General features: G+C 45.2%; 1 protein-coding gene across 1 annotated transcript in view; it reads right to left on the bottom strand.

The window, feature by feature from the left end:
• Positions 1-235: 235 nt before the first annotated feature.
• LOC127210525 (protein Shroom3-like) overlaps positions 236-17,048 on the bottom strand; it is a 103,814-nt gene continuing 87,001 nt past the window's right edge. The window contains exons 2-3 of the mRNA XM_051170177.1: positions 881-1,035; positions 236-293 (exon numbers count right to left, since the gene is read on the bottom strand). Of these exons, the coding sequence (XP_051026134.1) occupies positions 236-293; positions 881-1,035 (213 nt within the window). The remainder of the gene's footprint in view (positions 294-880; positions 1,036-17,048) is intronic.

The following is a 17,048-nucleotide window of genomic DNA, read 5'->3' as shown; positions in this document are numbered from 1 at the left end:
TTCTCTACTTCATCACTCTGTCAAGGAAAAAAAATGCAAGAGGCCTTTCCCAAAAAAGGATCCATCACTCCTAAGATGTCCAAACAAGAGGAATCTAGCAGTTTTTCAGCCCTGAGTTGTACGCATAACTAACAAAACGTCACCTAAATTAGCTCCAAATCAATCACTTTAGGTCCAGAACCCAGGACTGCTTAGAGCCCCAGCCATACCTGGGTTGTGTCAGTATTCACCAAACCTAGACTTTAGCAAGGACAGCGAAGCTCCTCTGTAACAAGCCAATATTACCTCGGAAACTGGGAGAGTTTCAAAAGAGAGACAAAGTATCTAAACGTCTTCACTCCACTTCCTGTCCCAAGCCACAGCCGGGAAAAGAAGAAAGGAAAAGAAAAATCTGTAAAGCCTGGCATGGTGGTCCAAGCCTTTAGGCCCAGCCCTCAGGAGGCAGAGGCAGGAGGATCCCTATGAGTTTGAGGCCAGCCTGGTCTACAAAGTGAGTCCAGGCCAGCCAAGGTTACACAGAGAAACCCTGTCTGGAAAAACAACATCAGGGCTGGAGAGATGGCTCAGAGGTTAAGAGCACTGTCTGTTCTTTCAGAGGTCCTGCGTTCAATTCCCAGCACCCACATGGTAGCTCACAACCATCTACAAAGTGATCTGGTGCCCTCTACTGGCCTGCAGGTGTACATGCATATAGAGCACTCATACATTATATAAATAAATCTTTAAAAAGAAAAAAAAAAAAAACAGAAAGAAACAAAGAAAAACCTGCATAAAAACAGCACCTCCCCCACAAAGACAACATTCAAGATAAGTTACAGGCCATGTCAGGCAGGACAGTGAGGTGTTAGAAGGGAGACGTTTGGGGTGCCAGACTACTTACCTACGCACCACCAGCCGGAGGGTTTTGTAGGACCCTTTCACCAGGGAGACAGCCTCCCTCCTGGAACTGTTCAGCGCCACCTCATTGATGCGCACGACTTCGTCCCCTGCTTGCAGTCCGGAGCTCACCGAATCAGCTTTCCCTCCTTCTTCGATCTGCTCAGAGACATGAGAGAGAGAGACACAGTGACCTTGTGTGCAGCCTGGGGTAAAGTCCCCTGTCCTGAACCATGCCTGGACAGATGCACAACATGGCAGACCAGCTGCATCCATGCCCCTTGCACCCAGGCAAAGTGTAATCTTTAAGAAGTAAAGGGCTGGGGGCTGGAGGAGAGATGGCTCAGAGGGTAAGAGTACTGATTGCTCTTCCAAAGGACCCGGGTTCAATTCCCAGCACCCACATGGCAGCTCACAACTGTCTGTAACTCCAAGATCTGACACCCTCATACAGACATACATGCAGGCAAAACACCAATGCACATTTAAAGAAGAAGAAAAAGAAGAAGAAATAAAGGGCTGGCCTCTCTTTCTTTGTATTCTCTGGCACTTGTAACCCTGACTTCCCACGGAGGGCTCTCACAAAGATGAGCTGAATGGAGGAAGCTCCCACAGGGAGGCCACTAACGCACACACGGCCCTCTGAACGCTCTCCTCCCCTCCCCAAATCCACTTGGGGCTTCTGTTTTATTTCTTTAGAAAGCGAGCTGGGTTGTCATTGTTGTTGTTGTTTCCATGGTCTCATGTAGCCCAGGCTCGCTTTTAATCTGCTATGTAACTAAGAGTGACCTTAGACTTGTGACTCTCTGGGTTTCCACTTCCTGAGTGCTGGGATGCAAAAGTGCACATCGCCACCTCTGGTTGTTCCAGAACTGAGGTACAGCCTTAGCCTAGGCTGATTGTTCTTTTTAACAGCTCACTTCTCACTTTTTGGTTCAAACTATTAACTCACTGGATAAGCAAAGTGGTATAAACAATGGAATACTATTCAGTAGTAAGACAGAAATGAAAGAATATACACAGGTGGCATAGAAGGCATCTTAAAAAGGCTACGCTCCGGAAAAGGCAAAGCCACAAAGATGGTGGAGGATCTGTGGTCGCCAGAGCCTGGTGGCGATAGATAACACAGAAGCTTTCTGAGTAAATGAGACTATTTTGTGTAACACTGTGATAGTGGACACATCTGTCAGGGCCCCCAGGAGATACACCAAGAGTGGATGCTGATGCTAATGTGGACTTGGCGAGAATGATGTAGACTTGTGGACGGAGGAGGGAGCCTAGGTGTGTGCAGGTGCAGGAGGCATGTGGGCAAAATGGTACCTCCCATTCAATTTTAGACTTAATAAAGCTCTATATTTTTGGTTGTGAGCCTAGCCTTTTGCAGCTGAGTCATCTCTCTAGCCCCTTAAAACTGCTCTCTATATAGTATTTTTTAAAAATTGTTTTAAGGGGTTGGAGAGATGGCTCAGAGGTTAAGAGCACTGACTGCTCTTTGAAAGGTCCTGAGTTCAATTCCCAGCAACTACATGGTGGCTCATGACCATCTATAATGTGATCTGATGCCCTTTTCTGGTGTGCAGGTGTACATGCAGTTAGAGCACACATATACATTAAAAAAAAAAAAAATATATATATATATATATATATATACACACACACATACATACATCTTTTTAAAAAAATTTTTTAAAGCTTAGCCAGGCAGTGCTGGGGTACACCTTTAATCTCAGCACACAGAGGCGGAGGCAGGTGGATCTCTGAGTTCAAGACCAGCCTGGTCTACAGATGAGTTCCAGGAAAGCCAGGGATACACAGAGATCCTGACTTAAAACAAAAACAAAGACAACAATAACATAAATACATCTTAAGTTCGGAATGGCTCAGTGGTTAAAAACTCTTGCTCCGAAATCAGCTGCATTGAGTCTGGATCCCAGCACCCAGACCACAAGCTGGCTCCTTCCTACAGTGCCTATCACCCCAGCCCCAAAGCAGGCAGAGGCAATCTCTAGTCACTGGATTCCAGCCTAAGTTAGAAAATGAAAGCGGGATTTAGGGAGAGATGCTGCCTCAAAGGAAAAGATGGAGGAGAGAGAGAGGCTGCCCGGCACCTTCTTCTTGCCTCTGCGCTCATGTACGTGCATATATACTCGCACAAACACACACACAGTAGATAAAAATAAGTGCTTCTGATTTGTTTGAGACAGGGTTTCTCTGTACATCCCTGGCTGTCCTGGACTCACTTTGTAGACCAGGCTGGCCTCGAACTCACAGAGATCTCCCGAGTGCGCTACCATACCCAGCAGTGCGTCTGTTTTTTAAAGTTCTGCCAGTTTGACAGTTGGACGAAGGGAAACAGCGAGTACACTGAGCAGGTAAATGATGTGACATGCAGGACCTTGACCATGTGCTTTGGGAGGAAGCAGAGAAAAATGGTGCTTAGTCCAGCACCAGTGTGCTCGTGGGTCATGATGGGATGTTGGTCACACATAATAAAGTGATTAAAAAAAATAGAGGGAAACAAAACAAAAATTTAAAAGCTAGTAAACAAAACCAGAGTCAGATTTATTATTATTTTTTCATAATTTCTCTGCAGAACTGCCTTCATAGTTAAAGATCTTCAATAGAACTTAAGGTCTACAAGACAGACAAAATAGCAATCTGTGTTGTCTTCCTATTTATAAAATAAGGTTGTAGGTTTGGGCCTTTCCTTCTTACTTATTTGAACAACAAAATAGCATATGCTAAAATCAATGTTTTAATGAATTTGCTAGTAAATGCTTATCTATCCATCTACTTATGGTTTTTCAAGGCAGCGTTTCTCTGTGAAGCCTTGGCTGTCCTGCACTTGCTTGTAGACCAGGCTGGCCTCGAACTCACAGAGATCCGCCTGCCTCTGCCTCCCGAGTGCTGGGATTAAAGGCATGCACCAGCACTGCCCAGTTGCTTACACATTTATGATATAGTTACAGAGACGGAGAATAATGCACCAACGGTATGGGTCCCATCCCTGTTTATTCATGTAACTCTGAGAAATCACTGCAACTCAGTGTTGTGAATTGCAGGTGTTTTGTTTTCTATTGTGTTGTTTAACAAAAATGCTTCTTTACTTTACATGCCTTGTCAAGCTGTACAGAGAAGACTTACAGTGAGCGGCTATCCTGAGCCACACAGATAAACTCCAGGAGAACTGTGCTCTCTGTTCTCTAAGCTTCTGCCTGCTCTACGCTGTGCACATGCGAGGGGCCGTAGTGAGATCCGCTGTGTGAACTATGAACCGCACGCAGGTCCTGGCCTATTGTGAAACACCCAAACTGGAAACCACCGTTTTCATAAGCCACACAGCGTGAAGACACTGCCACTCAGAACAGCCTATCATCTCAGTTATCGGCTGCATGACATTCAAGAGCGGAGGTGTCACTCGCTCTATTTAGTCCTCTTGCGTTGATGGCCATTTTCTCCTAGTAAAATTCTGTACCAGCCTGGAGATCCAGTGCAGCCCTCTCATACCGAATGGTCTACCCAAGGTCCCTTAGCTGCCGCAGCGGGCCATAATGATGAAGAGCTGAGTCAGACAACGTGGCCTATTTCTCAGTAGCTGTGTGGCTTTGAATGTGTGGCTTTGAACATGTTTCTTTTCTTTTTTCTTTTTTCTTTTTCGTTTTTTTTTTTCTGGTTTTTTGAGACAGGGTTTCTTTGTCTAGCCTTGGCTGTCCTGGACTCACTTTGTAGACCAGGCTGGCCTCGAACTCACAGGGATCCGCCTGCCTCTGCCTCCCAAGTGCTGGGATTACAGGAGTGCGCCACCATGTCCGGCTAAACATGTTTCTTAACCTTCTTGTGCCTCAGTTTCCTCATCTAAATGATAGCACTTATCACACATATAGTGGGAAGTAAATGCGCTCCTGCTAGCCGAGTGCTTAAACAGGCCTGGCGCACAGCGCATGCTCCTGAAGCTCAGATACAGTTACCAACCGTTGTTCCCATACAAAGTCAAGCTCCATTTCCTCGAAAGCTGTCCAGGCTCCTTCACCTCTGTACTCTGCACTTGACAATCCCTCGGGTTGAGAGTGTAGCTCCATAGCAGAGCGCTTGTCCTGCATTCAAATGGCCCTGGCTTTGGTTTCCAGCGCCAAAGAAAAACAACAAAAGTAATGCCCCCCTCCACCCACTTTCAGAGAACCAACAAAGAAAATAATATATATAACCAGAATACGACACTGAAATAATTTACTTCGTTTTTAATGGTTTATTTATGCTTATGTGCATTGGTATTTTGCCTGGACATATATCTGTGTGAGGGTGTCAGATCTCCTGGAACTGGTGTTACAGATATTTGTGAGTGCCATGTGGGTGCTGGGAATTGACCCTGGGTCTTCTGGAAGAGCTGCCAGTGCTCTTAACTGCTGAGCCATCTCTCTCCAGCCCCCAAATAATTTACCTCTTTACACAGCCTTGACATAATGCCATATTTCCCACATGATCTCTCAGCAGAGTTATTTATATCTATGTCTATTAGGTGTCCACAGGCTCACCCTTCCCAGCTTGAACCGTGACCACTTTGAAGGCAGGACCCAATCAGGACTGCACTTGTATTTAGGTCAGAATGTAGGACTTCTTCAGAAAGCTTTAACAAAACCCTGAGCAGGTCGATAAAAGATGGACACACGGATCAGGCTCTGCCCAGATGCAGGTTGTGGAACTGAATTCTGACTGCATTACCCATCAACGGTTTGAGCAAAATGAACGCTGGGCAATGGTCAGTGGAGTGTATGAAGAAGAAAATCTAGTTATAGAATCAGGAACAGATGAGTCAATGAAGACAATACGGGCTGCATACACAATGGCGTCACTCAGCCATGAAGAACGGAATTATGTCATTTTCAGGTAACCAGAGGCCATCCTGTTCCAGGTTCAGAAAGATGAATATCACACACTTTTTCTCATGTGGGGAATTTTAAGTTTTTTACGGGGCTATTTTGGAAGACAAGGGAGACCAGTGGGACAGGGAGAGGGGTCAGTTAGGGTAACAGAGAGTAAATATGATCAAAGCACATCACATGTATATAAAAGTAATACAGAACAAAGGATCCAGGAGCTGGTACACCCATAATCCCACTACTCAGGAGGCTGTGTCAGGAGGATGACCCCGAGTCAGGATCACCCCAAGTCTGGGACCAACCAGAGTATCCAGTGCTATGTCCTGAGCTTTGCCTAAAATTCCAGTGACAGCAAAATAAACCTTTATTTTCTCTAAGAAAGAAGAGGAGAAGGAAGCTCAATGCCAAGTTTCCTCCCTGTGCACATGTGACTGAGATAAAAGCAAATGTTAGAAGGAAGTGGTCTACTTTTTTTTTTTTTGTCCTTTTTTGACTTTTCAGTGCTGGGGAATGGGACCCAGGGGACTAAGGTACCTCCCAAGCTTCTTCCTCACTTTTTATATTTCCAGGGTTCCTCAGAAATTCTTCACTATTCACTACACTTTCAGGCTTATTTTATTTTATTTGGTTTTTTGAGACAGGGTCTCTCTGTGTTAGCCTTGGCTGTCCTGGACTCGCTTTGTAGACCAGGCTGGCCTCGAACTCACACACTTTCAGGTTTAACCTGCTCGCTTTTTATTGTTTTTTGAGCTGTTAACTTACTTACTTACTTACTTATTTATTTTGGTTTTTTGAGACAGGGTTTCTCTGTGTAGCCTTGGCTGTCCGGGACTCTCTTTGTAGACCAGGCTGGCCTCAAACTCACAGCGATCTGCCTGCCTCTGCCTCCTGAGTGCTGGGATTAAAGATGTGCGCCACCACTGCCTGGCAACTTTTTTCATCTTTTGAGACAGGATCTCCCAGATCTCAGGATGTCTTCAGACCCAAGGGCGACATTAAACTTTTGATCCTCCCTCCTCTATCTCACCAGAGCTAGGAATACAGCGTGTACCACCATGCCACTTGTATGGTGCTGGGTATCTAGCCCAGCGCTGCCCGCATACTACACAAGTGCTCGACAACTGAGCTACATCTCCAAGTCCCCGAATGCTTACCTAAGGCGTTTTTATGTTTTAAATTTATTGTATTGCTTTGTGTACATCGGTGTTTTCCCTTCATGATGTGTGCACACACTGTGCATGCATGGGGCCTGGAGAGGTCAGCTTCTCTGAGACCTGAGTTACAGATTTGAGACACCATGTGGGTACTGGGAATCAAACCCAGGAACTTACAGCTGAGCCATCTCTCCAGCCACCACCCCCAACCCCACGCACTTCCTTTTGAAAAGTTAATTAACATATTAATTTATGAGCCCAGAGAAGTAGCAGCTGAGATAATGTTTTGAAATGGCATTTCTTGGGCAGCTACTTTGCGAGAGCTTTTGTTTTATGTTGCTGGCAATGAACCCAGAGGTTTTTGCCTTGTTACTAGGTTATGCCCCAACCTCTGCTTCCTGCTTTGATTCTCCAGGACCGCCACACAGTTTCTCAGAGGGTCACAATGTGTTAAGGTTTTAATTATCACCGGATACTTTCAGGTCTTTGTTCCAACATGGACCTTCTGTACAGTCCTCCGCTTCTAGCTCTCTATTCTGTTTGTGTTTCTCTTCTATCACAGGGAGTTCTTACTAAGCCAAACAGACCTGGTTGGTCCATCTTTACCCACCCCTCCAATGGACAGCTCCTGCCCATCTTGGGTCAAGCCTCAGTTTCTCCCTTTTTTCTCCATCTTTCTGATCATGCCCCATTTCCTGGTTTTAAACTCCTGAGGTCAGAAAGTTAAGGGGGTGGGGGGTGGGGAGAAAAGACTTATCCTTTTACCCCTTTGACTTGTCCCACTTTTTTTTTTTTTCTTAGCATCTAAAATTTCCAGGCACTCTTCTAGACCCAGGGAAGTAGCCTGTATTCTCTCCTCTTTCCTGGAATTTACATTCTAGAATATTTTTGATATGGTTCACATCTTTGTACTTTAAAATGCTGGTGCCAGAGGCAGCACAGTGAAAAACAAGTCTGGATTTTTCTCTTATCTTGAGGGCACTTCAACTGCTCCATGTAAACAACTCTTCCTGGGAGGTCAGGCGATTTCTAGGAAAGGGAGGAGTCTGGGAAGTCTGCTTGGTGCAGGGACCTAGCCAGGACTGTAACCCCAAAGGGGAGCATTTCATCCAACAGGCCTACCCTGGGTTTTGAATGAGCCCGTATCTACCACATTTCAGCCATTCAGGTTAAATAAGGCTGATGTTTTGTCTGACGGTGCCTTAGGACACCCACAGTTCCTCCTCCCTCACGGCTGCTGGCTCTTCAGCTGCCTGTTCACTCTTTTAATTTCTTGTCAGTGGACTCAAAGATAGTTGATGACTTGGTTATAAACACGGTTGCCAAGCAAGCTCAAGCTGCTGGACAGAACAAAGTTGTGACTGATTGTATCAAAGTCTCTGTCACAAAAAATGATAAAGTGCACTATTGAGGTGACAAACTGCTTTCAGACAAGTCAGCTTCAATGTATTAAAGCTAATTATAGATCTTAAGTTTATGAAATTACTTTTTAAAAAAGATTTGTTTTGCCGGGCATGGTGGCACACGCCTTTAATCCCAGCACTCAAGAGGCAGAGGCAGGTAGAGTGCTATGAGTTCAAGGCCAGCCAAGGCTACCCAGAGAGACCCTGTTTCAAAACACCAAAAAAAAAAAAAAAAAAAAAAAAAAAAAAAAAAAAAAAAAAAAAAACCCAAAAACAAACAAACAAAAAAACCCCAAACAAACCAAAAAAACAAACCCCCAAAACAAAAAGATTTATTTTTAATTTTAAATACGTGTGTGTGTGGTTGTGTGTAGTTGTGTGTATGTGGTTGTGTGCACGTGAGTGCTGGCCCTGGAGGGGGCTAGAGGCATATGACCCCCTTGGGCTAGAGTTACAGGTACTTGGGCGCCACCTGACTGGGCTGCTGGGAACCCTGGTCCTCTGGAAGAACAATCCACAGCTGAACTACCCAGCCATCTCCCCGAGCCCTCAAGCCCATGTGATTATTTACAGTCTACCTAAATTCCCTGCCATAACATCAAAAAAGAATATTTACAACAATGAACAGCATTCTTCTTGAACTGGTCATCAAAGGGAATAAATAGTCCCTCTAACCCCATGCCCTGTGGAGACGGTCCGTCAACAAGATGGGGGGGGGGGAGGGGAATTTATTATTTTAACCTTTGCACTGATGCTTTGGCAGCTACCAAGGTCACTGGCATTCTTTATCCAGATTTACCTGCAGAGAATTTACTTACTCCAGGAATGTGATTGACAACAGGTTAAACAGTTTCAGATAACACCTGGCAAAGCTGACTAGGCCAACAAAGGAGGTACATAGGCATACGTTGGAGCCCCCAACATAAACGTGCTTTTATTCCTCCTCTGATATCCTAAGTTTATCTATACCTACAGAAGTAAGCTGAATTGATTTAAATGACCTTTTCAATTGCATTGATTTATTTGCGTGTGTATGTGGGGTGGGGAGAGGTGTGTGTTGGAGGAGTTTGGGGAGTTAGGTCTCTCCTTTGGTGATACATATGCCACAGTGTTGCCTCAGGGCACAGGATGGAAGGCTTTATGCCCAGTCACCATCTGACTGTATCATTATGTCCAAGCGGGAAGAGGCATTTCCTAGCTACCCCTCTATAGCTGCCATTTTCCCTGCGGTGCTGGAGATGGTACCCAGGGCCTTGCAGCTGCTACTCAGGAGCCCTATGGCTGAGCTATACGACCACACACCCCTCTGCTCCTGCATCTTCCTCCCCAACTGCATTTCCCCCTTAGCACTTAATCCATGACCAGCACTTAATATGTATGTACATTTTTAACATTTACGCACATACACATTCATATAGGTAGGTACATATGTAAATGGCATGGTGTGTGTGGAGGTCAGAGAATAACTTTTGGGAGCCAGTTCTTCCCTTCTACCATGTGAGATTCAGGGCAAATACCTTTTTTTTTTTTTTTTTAAACCTATTAAGCCATCTCACCGGTCCCATGACCTACAATCTCTCTCTCTCTCTCTCTCTCTCTCTCTCTCTCTCTCTCTCTCTCTCTCTCTCTCTGTCTACGAGAACTTTGACATATGCCTATCTTTTTTTTTTTTTTTTTCTTACTTATGCCTGTGACTTAATTTGTTCCCGGTGGCCCGAACAGTGCAGGGATGAAGATTGGTACCCAATATTCATCATCTAGAGGAGCAGAACATCATTGCCATAGCGACCAGGTGTTGGGTGCCGCATATTCCAATAACGGTACTGTATCAACTTGATTATCCCAAGGTCTCTGTAAGGTTACCATAATCACTCGGCTTGTATTACATTTACAGAACAGAACACTGACGCTCCGAGCAGTGAAGCTGCTTGCTCGCGGCTGCTCATTAGTAAAAGGAAAGAGCTGCGAGTGGAATTCCAGACGGATTTCAAACCCTACATCGTCCGGTCGGCTGCCTCGGAGAACCCCCCAGATCTCTGTCCCAGACTTCTTCACTTGCTAATCTAATCCCTCAAGTGCCCAAGAAACCTGACACCCTCTACATTTCTGTGTTCTGATCCTTCTCTTTCAGGGACGCTAAGAACTGGGAACCTATTACATAGGCTTATGGGTCTAACAACATAAGAAAGCAAGGAGGTGCACACTACCTGAGGGTGGGGGGAGGTGGCGACACAAAACTGAACACCTTTTGCTTAATCTCATCTCTTATCCGGGTGTTAATTAGAATCCAGCTCATCCTGCAGGGGGCTGTCACACGTATCTAAAATTGAGGGATTCCTCCCCTCACAATCCTTTCCAGCAGAGCGCCATGGGAAGGCTCCAGGGAGGGAGGGGTAGCTCACTAAAGCAACATTCACATAGTGTAACAGAGAGTTTGCTGCTTTCTTATGATTTGAGAGCAAGTGTGTCCTCTGTTAAGAGCAGTAACTGGCCGGGCGTGGTGGCGCACACCTTTAAATCCCAGCACTCGGGAGGCAGAGGCAGGCAGATTGCTGTGACTTCGAGGCCAGCTTGGTCTACAAAGTGAGTCCAGGACAGCCAAGGCTACACAGAGAAACCCTGTCTCGAAAAACCAAAAAAAAAAAAAAAAAAAAAAAAAAAAAGAGCAATAACTGTATTAAAGCGATAAGCAAAATAGAGGAAGAGTAAAACCATGACGGATTTCGTGTTTTTGAGTGTGAAAAGCCCCACCCCACAAAGAGCTCACATGGTGAGGTTTTTGGGAGGGTGGATCCCTTTTAGGAGGTGGAGCCTCATTGGAGGAAGTGGATGTCTGGAGGCGGGTCTTCCGGGATTTTAGCCCTGCCCCACTTTCTGTAAACTCCCCGCTTCCGACCTTGGTAACTGGCTGCTTTGCCTACTTGCTCCACACCTTCCTCAACTTGAGGACTGTATCCCCTCACACTGTTAGTCAAAATAAAATTTTCTTTTCTTAAGTTGCTTCTTGTCGGGCATTTGGACATAGTAACAAGCAAAGTTATATATAGTATTTAGCAGATAAAATGATAAATTAAGCCTGGCGTGGTGGCACATGCTTTGAGTCTCAGCCCTCGGGAGGCAGAGGCAGGCAGATTGCTGTGAGTTCGAGGCCAGCTTGATCTACAAAGCAAGTCCAGGACAGCCAAGGTGAACACAGAGAAACCCTGTCTCGAAAAACCAAAAATAAACAAATTAATAATAACAACAACAACAACAACAATAATGATATAAAAACAAATAAATCAAGAACCCTTTGACTGTTTTGAATACTACTTTTTACTCTCTGGGACTCACAACCCACTGGAAATTCTTGGTTTTGACCTGTACCTAAAGTGTGGACAATGAAATAAATACAAAGTTCCGGGGCTGGAGAGATGGCTCAGTGGTTAAGAGTACTGACTGCTCTTTCAGAGGACCCAGGTTCAATTCCCAACAACCACACGGCAGCTCACAACTGTCTGTAACTTCAAGATCTGACACCTTCACACAGACATACATGCAGGTAAAACACAATGCACATACAATAAAAATAAAAAGAAAGACAGAAAGAACAAAGTTCCTCCCAGGATCTGTACCTGGCTCCCATGTTCTATGAAACTACACAGGACAACAAACAGAAGCAGTCTGGGCGTGGAATGGTGCTGTCATGGCACCACCCATTACCCACCTCTCATCCAATGTTGGGTCACTAGGTTTCCTTCTTCTTCTTCTTTTTTTTTTTTTTTTTGGGTTTTTCGAGACAGGGTTTCTCTGTGTAGCCTTGGCCATCCTGGACTCACTTTGTAGACCAGGCTGGCCTCGAACTCACAGCGATCCGCCTGCCTCTGCCTCCCGAGTGCTGGGATTAAAGGCGTGCGCCGCCACGCCCGGCTCTAGGTTTCCTTCTTGATTGTTCGTTTTCCACATTATCCGTGGTATGCCTTGTGGGTCAGGGCAGTTGGCCAGGATTCATGAACCCTATGCGCTAATCCCAACTCTGTCCTCCCGTTCCAAGGTCCCGGATGGGCCTCTCCTCTGCAAGCCATGGCTAGTGTCTGTTCTGTGCTATGAGACACTATAAAGTTCTACAGGTTTGTTAGATTGGAATAAATGTGTACTGCTTAGCACGGGTGATGGTTTGAAAGAGAATGGCCCCCAAAGGCTTGTAGCTTTGAATGCTTGATCATCAGAGAGTGGCACTATTTGGAAGGTGTGGTCTTACTGGTGTGTAGGCTTTGAGGTGTCAAAAGCCCATACCAAGCCCAGATGGTCTTTCCCTCTCTTGATCAAGATGTGGCTCTGAGGGCTGCAGAGATGCCTCAGAAGTTAAAGGCACTAACAGTTGGTCCACGGGTTTGGAGTTTAATTCCCAGCAACCACATGGTGGCTCACAACCATTCATAATGTGATCTCATGCCCTCTTCTGGTGGTCAGGTGTATGTGCAGACAGAGCACTGAATAAATAATAATAAATAAATCTTTAAAAAAAAAAAAAAAAAGGATGTGGTTCTGAGCTACTTCTCCAGCCCCATGTCTCCCTGTGTACTGACATGTTTCTTGCTATGATGATAGACTAAGTCTCTGAAACTGTAAGTTATCCCTCAATTAAATGCTTATTTTATAAGAGTTGCCTTGGTCATGGTGTCTTTTCACAGCAATAGAACAGTGACTAAGATAGTATGAAAAATCATACAAAAATATGCTTTTGTTACTTTTAAGATAAGAGGCATACTATGCTCGCCTAAATTTTTTTGTTGTTACTGTTGTTTTTTTGTTTTTCCCAGACAAGGTTTTTCTGTGTATCCTTGGCTTGGCTGTCCTGGACTCACTTTGTAGATTAGGCTGGCCTCGAACTCACAGCACTCCCACCTGCCTCAGCCTCCCAAGTACTAGGATTAAATTTGTGTGCCACCATAAAGACTAAAAGCTCCGAGTTCAGACCAGCACAGGGTGGGTTCCCTCTCCCTATTGGGTGGCGGGCTTCTTTTATGAATGTGCATTTTCTTACCCTAAATATAGGACCACAAGACAAAACCACACACGAGGCAGGTGGATTGCTGTGAGTTCAAGGCCAGCCTGGTCCACAAAGCGAATCCAGGATAGCCAAGGTTACATAAGGAAACTCTGTCTCAAAAAAACAAAACAAAACAAAACAAAAAACCAGAAACAAAACAGAGCAGGGATTTCCTAGGCACACTCCATGGACTGCACAATCCCGTGGTTCAGTCAGCTCTATGATTCTCTGACCATTTCCACCACAAGAATGCACATGCTAGCATCCGGGGCCACCCAGGGGAAGGGATTGACGGTGAGGCACAGAGGTTATTTTCCTAAAGTTTCAGTCTGGGAGTTGACTTATAAAGGCACAGGAGGCAGTCTTGCCTTCATAAGGTAGTTTTTATTTCTCAGAGAGGCCCTGGGATGGGAGGTCACACAACAACACCCACACGGAGCATCTGACAAGCCAGGCTGAAGTCCTTGATTTTCTTTTCACTAAGAGGAAAGACTCGGGGTACAAAGATGGCGGACAGGGCGCTTCACCAGGGCAGCCTTGCCCACTCAGCGTCCCTTCCTACAGAAAGGGCGGAGACTCCAGCTTCTCTAAGGTGCTTGGTTCCAATAAAACCAGTTGGGGGTGATTAGAAAGTTGAGCAGTCAGTGTGCATCTCCATTTGTTTATTTATCCTCCTCCTCACGTCACAACAGAATTGATGTAACTCCCTAGCAATTCAAAATAACAGAGGAAGCGGCTGGGGGAATCTGAGCAAGATGAAAAACATAATAAAGTAAGAAGCAAGGATACAGTCCACGGATGGGGAATTTTCATCACCCACCTGGGTATTCATTAGTCATGTATTATTGGCACAGGGCTCTGTGCCGGGGCGGGGGCGGCCTCACTCACAAATATTCACAACTGAGGAAAGCAGGTGCAAACCCCCACTCCTCAGGCCCTGGTGTCCAGCTCCACGTCCGGCAGTCCCACCGTGGTCAGCTTGGATGTGGGATAGCAGACAGTACAGCAAGCAAACGAAATGCAAACCCATGGTAGCTACCCCACGATGTAATTATCCAATGGTACAGTTAAGTCCATACCAATGGCATAGTTAACTTGAAGAATATCCTTCCAAGAAGGCAAAACACAAAAGATAAAACATGATCTTAAAAGTTTGTAAAGAAGTCAGGACGGGGTGTGGAGAGATGGCTCAGAGGTTAAGAGCACTGACTGCTCTACCAGGGGTCCTGAGTTCAATTCCCAGCAACCACATAGTGTCTCACAGCCATCTATAATGTGATCTGATGCCCTCTTCTGGCCTGCAGGTGTACAAGCAGGCAGAGCACTGTATACATAATAATAAGTAAATAAATCTTAAAATACCCATCCTTGTTTATTTTGAGGGTTATCCCAGGGTTATAATTTAATTTTTTTGGTTGATATTTATTTATTTATTTATTTATTTTTTACTGAGTAAAGTTATTTGAATAGATGTTCATTTTGATTTTTCTACTTTTTGTCATTTGAGATCACATTTTGGCTTCAGTCTTTTTGTTTTGTTTTTTGTTTTTCGAGATAGGGTCTCGCTGTGTAGCCTTGGCTGTCATGGACTCACTTTGTAGACCAGGCTGGCCTCGAACTCACAGCGGCCCACCCACCTTTGCCTCCCGAGTGCTGGGATTAAAGGCGTGTGCCACCACACCCGGTTTTTGGCCCCAGTCTTAAATCAAAATTCTTTAGACAAGCTGTGGCACTAGCTTCCTGGAGGACACAGGTAGCACATATTTGGCTCTGGAGAGAGCCTCCTGGAGACAACACGTAGTTATAAAGCAGTGATGCACTGTGCAACACAACACAGGGGATGTACATTCAAGTTGGCCACTGGAGGAAGCCTTGAGCCCCAGGAGCCGCTAAGAAGGCAGAGGCGGTTCTTCTCAAACACTTTGTGCTTGTTTTAACAGTGTCAAACGCTATATATCTGATGAACCCAGTGGTGTCATTTGTGTTGTTTACTAAGAATTCCTGAGGTTGAGTCTGATGGCACAGGCGCAGGATCCCAGGCACTCTGGAAGCTAAGGTACAAAGTCTGCAAATTCAAAGCAAGGCTGGACTAATAAGTGACACTGTCTTAAATTAAAAAAAAAAAAAAATATATATATATATATATATATATATATAAAAAGCTGGGGTTATAAATCAGTTGTAGAGTGCTTAAGTAAGCACTCATGAGGCCCTGAATTCAATCCCTAAACTTAAAATTAAAAAAAAAAAGAAAAAAAGAGTTCCCAGTTTACCACCTTGGTCACATTCTGGGGCTGGAGGCCTTACAGTTGTGTGGGTCAAGGCAGCCATTTCTGTATGTCTTTTGAACAGGAAACCTCCACTTTTTTTCCTTCGGCACAGTGACCGACAATGCTGGAGAAGCTGACTAACAAGGTGAGCTGCCCTCCTGCAGTCATGCCATGGACATAAAGAATGAGCAAGAAGCCGGGCGTGGTGGCGCACGCCTTTAAGCCCAGCACCCAGGAGGCAGAGGCAGGCAGATCGCTGTGAGTTCGAGGCCAGCCTGGTCTACAAAGTGAGTCCAGGACAGCAGAGGCTAACACAGAGAGACCCTGTCTCGAAAAACCAAAAAAAAAAAAAAAAAAAAAAAGAGCAAGAAGCACCAGATAGGGAGATAGCTCCTCAGGTAAAGTGTTGTGAAAGTGTAAAGACCCCAGTTCAGATCCCCAGCCCTCATGTCAATGCCGGGTGGACCCCGTGGGCGACTTGTAAATCAAGCACTGGGAAGGCTGAGGTAACGGATCCTAGGAGCAAGCTGGCACCTGGACTGGCCCTACCAGGGAGCACTGGGTTCAACTGGGAGATCCTGCCTCAGTGAATAAAGCGGAGAGCAGTCAAGGAAGAAACTGAATGACCACCTTTGGCTTCCACATGCGCTTGTGTGCACATGCTCGTGTGTGTGCATGCATGTGTGTGTACACATGTATCTCTACACACATATGTGAACACACACATATATGCATAACACATGCAAGAACATGAAAACAAAATGAATGAGCAAGAGGTAAAACTGTGCTTAAGCTGATGAGACTCATTTTTTTCCCATTCAGACAGAAGTCTATGTATGATAAACGTATGATAAATGTTTTTTATAACATGCACCACCACTGCCCAGCTTATTTTCTTTTTCAAGACAGAGTTCTCTGTGTAATAGTCCTAGCTGTCGTGGAACTCACTTGTAGACCAGGCTGGCCTTGAATTCACAGAGATCCACCTGCCTCTGCTTCCCAAGTGCTAGGATTAAAGGAGTGTGCCACCACTGCCCAGCCCTACCTTTTTTTTTTTTTTTTTTAAGACAAGGCTGGCTTCAAACTCACAGAGATTCACCTGCCAATGCCTTCCCACTAGACTTTTGAAATTAAAGGTGCCACCATTCCTGGCTCTAGTATGACTTTTAATATTAATATTGGTCTGCTGCTTGAGTGACTGAGTGAGTGAGTGTCTCACTTTGTAGCTTTGGATAACCAGGAGCTCTCTATGCAGACTGGGTTGGCCTTGAACTCAGAGATCTGAGTTCTATCTCCAAGTGCTGGGATAAAAGGTGTGCGCCATCACACATGGCTTGATATTAATATTGGAACGTGGCTTGCAATAGGCAGGGATGTCATGTGACAGGGGTGTCTACTGATGCCCTGGTCTCCAAGGAAATGGCCTCTTTGTCTCT

The sequence above is a fragment of the Acomys russatus genome, chromosome 28 (assembly GCF_903995435.1).
Source record: "Acomys russatus chromosome 28, mAcoRus1.1, whole genome shotgun sequence".
Taxonomy (NCBI): Eukaryota; Metazoa; Chordata; class Mammalia; order Rodentia; family Muridae; genus Acomys; species Acomys russatus.
Note: the sequence above shows the minus strand (reverse complement) of the source record. Positions and strands in the feature narration are given on the sequence as shown.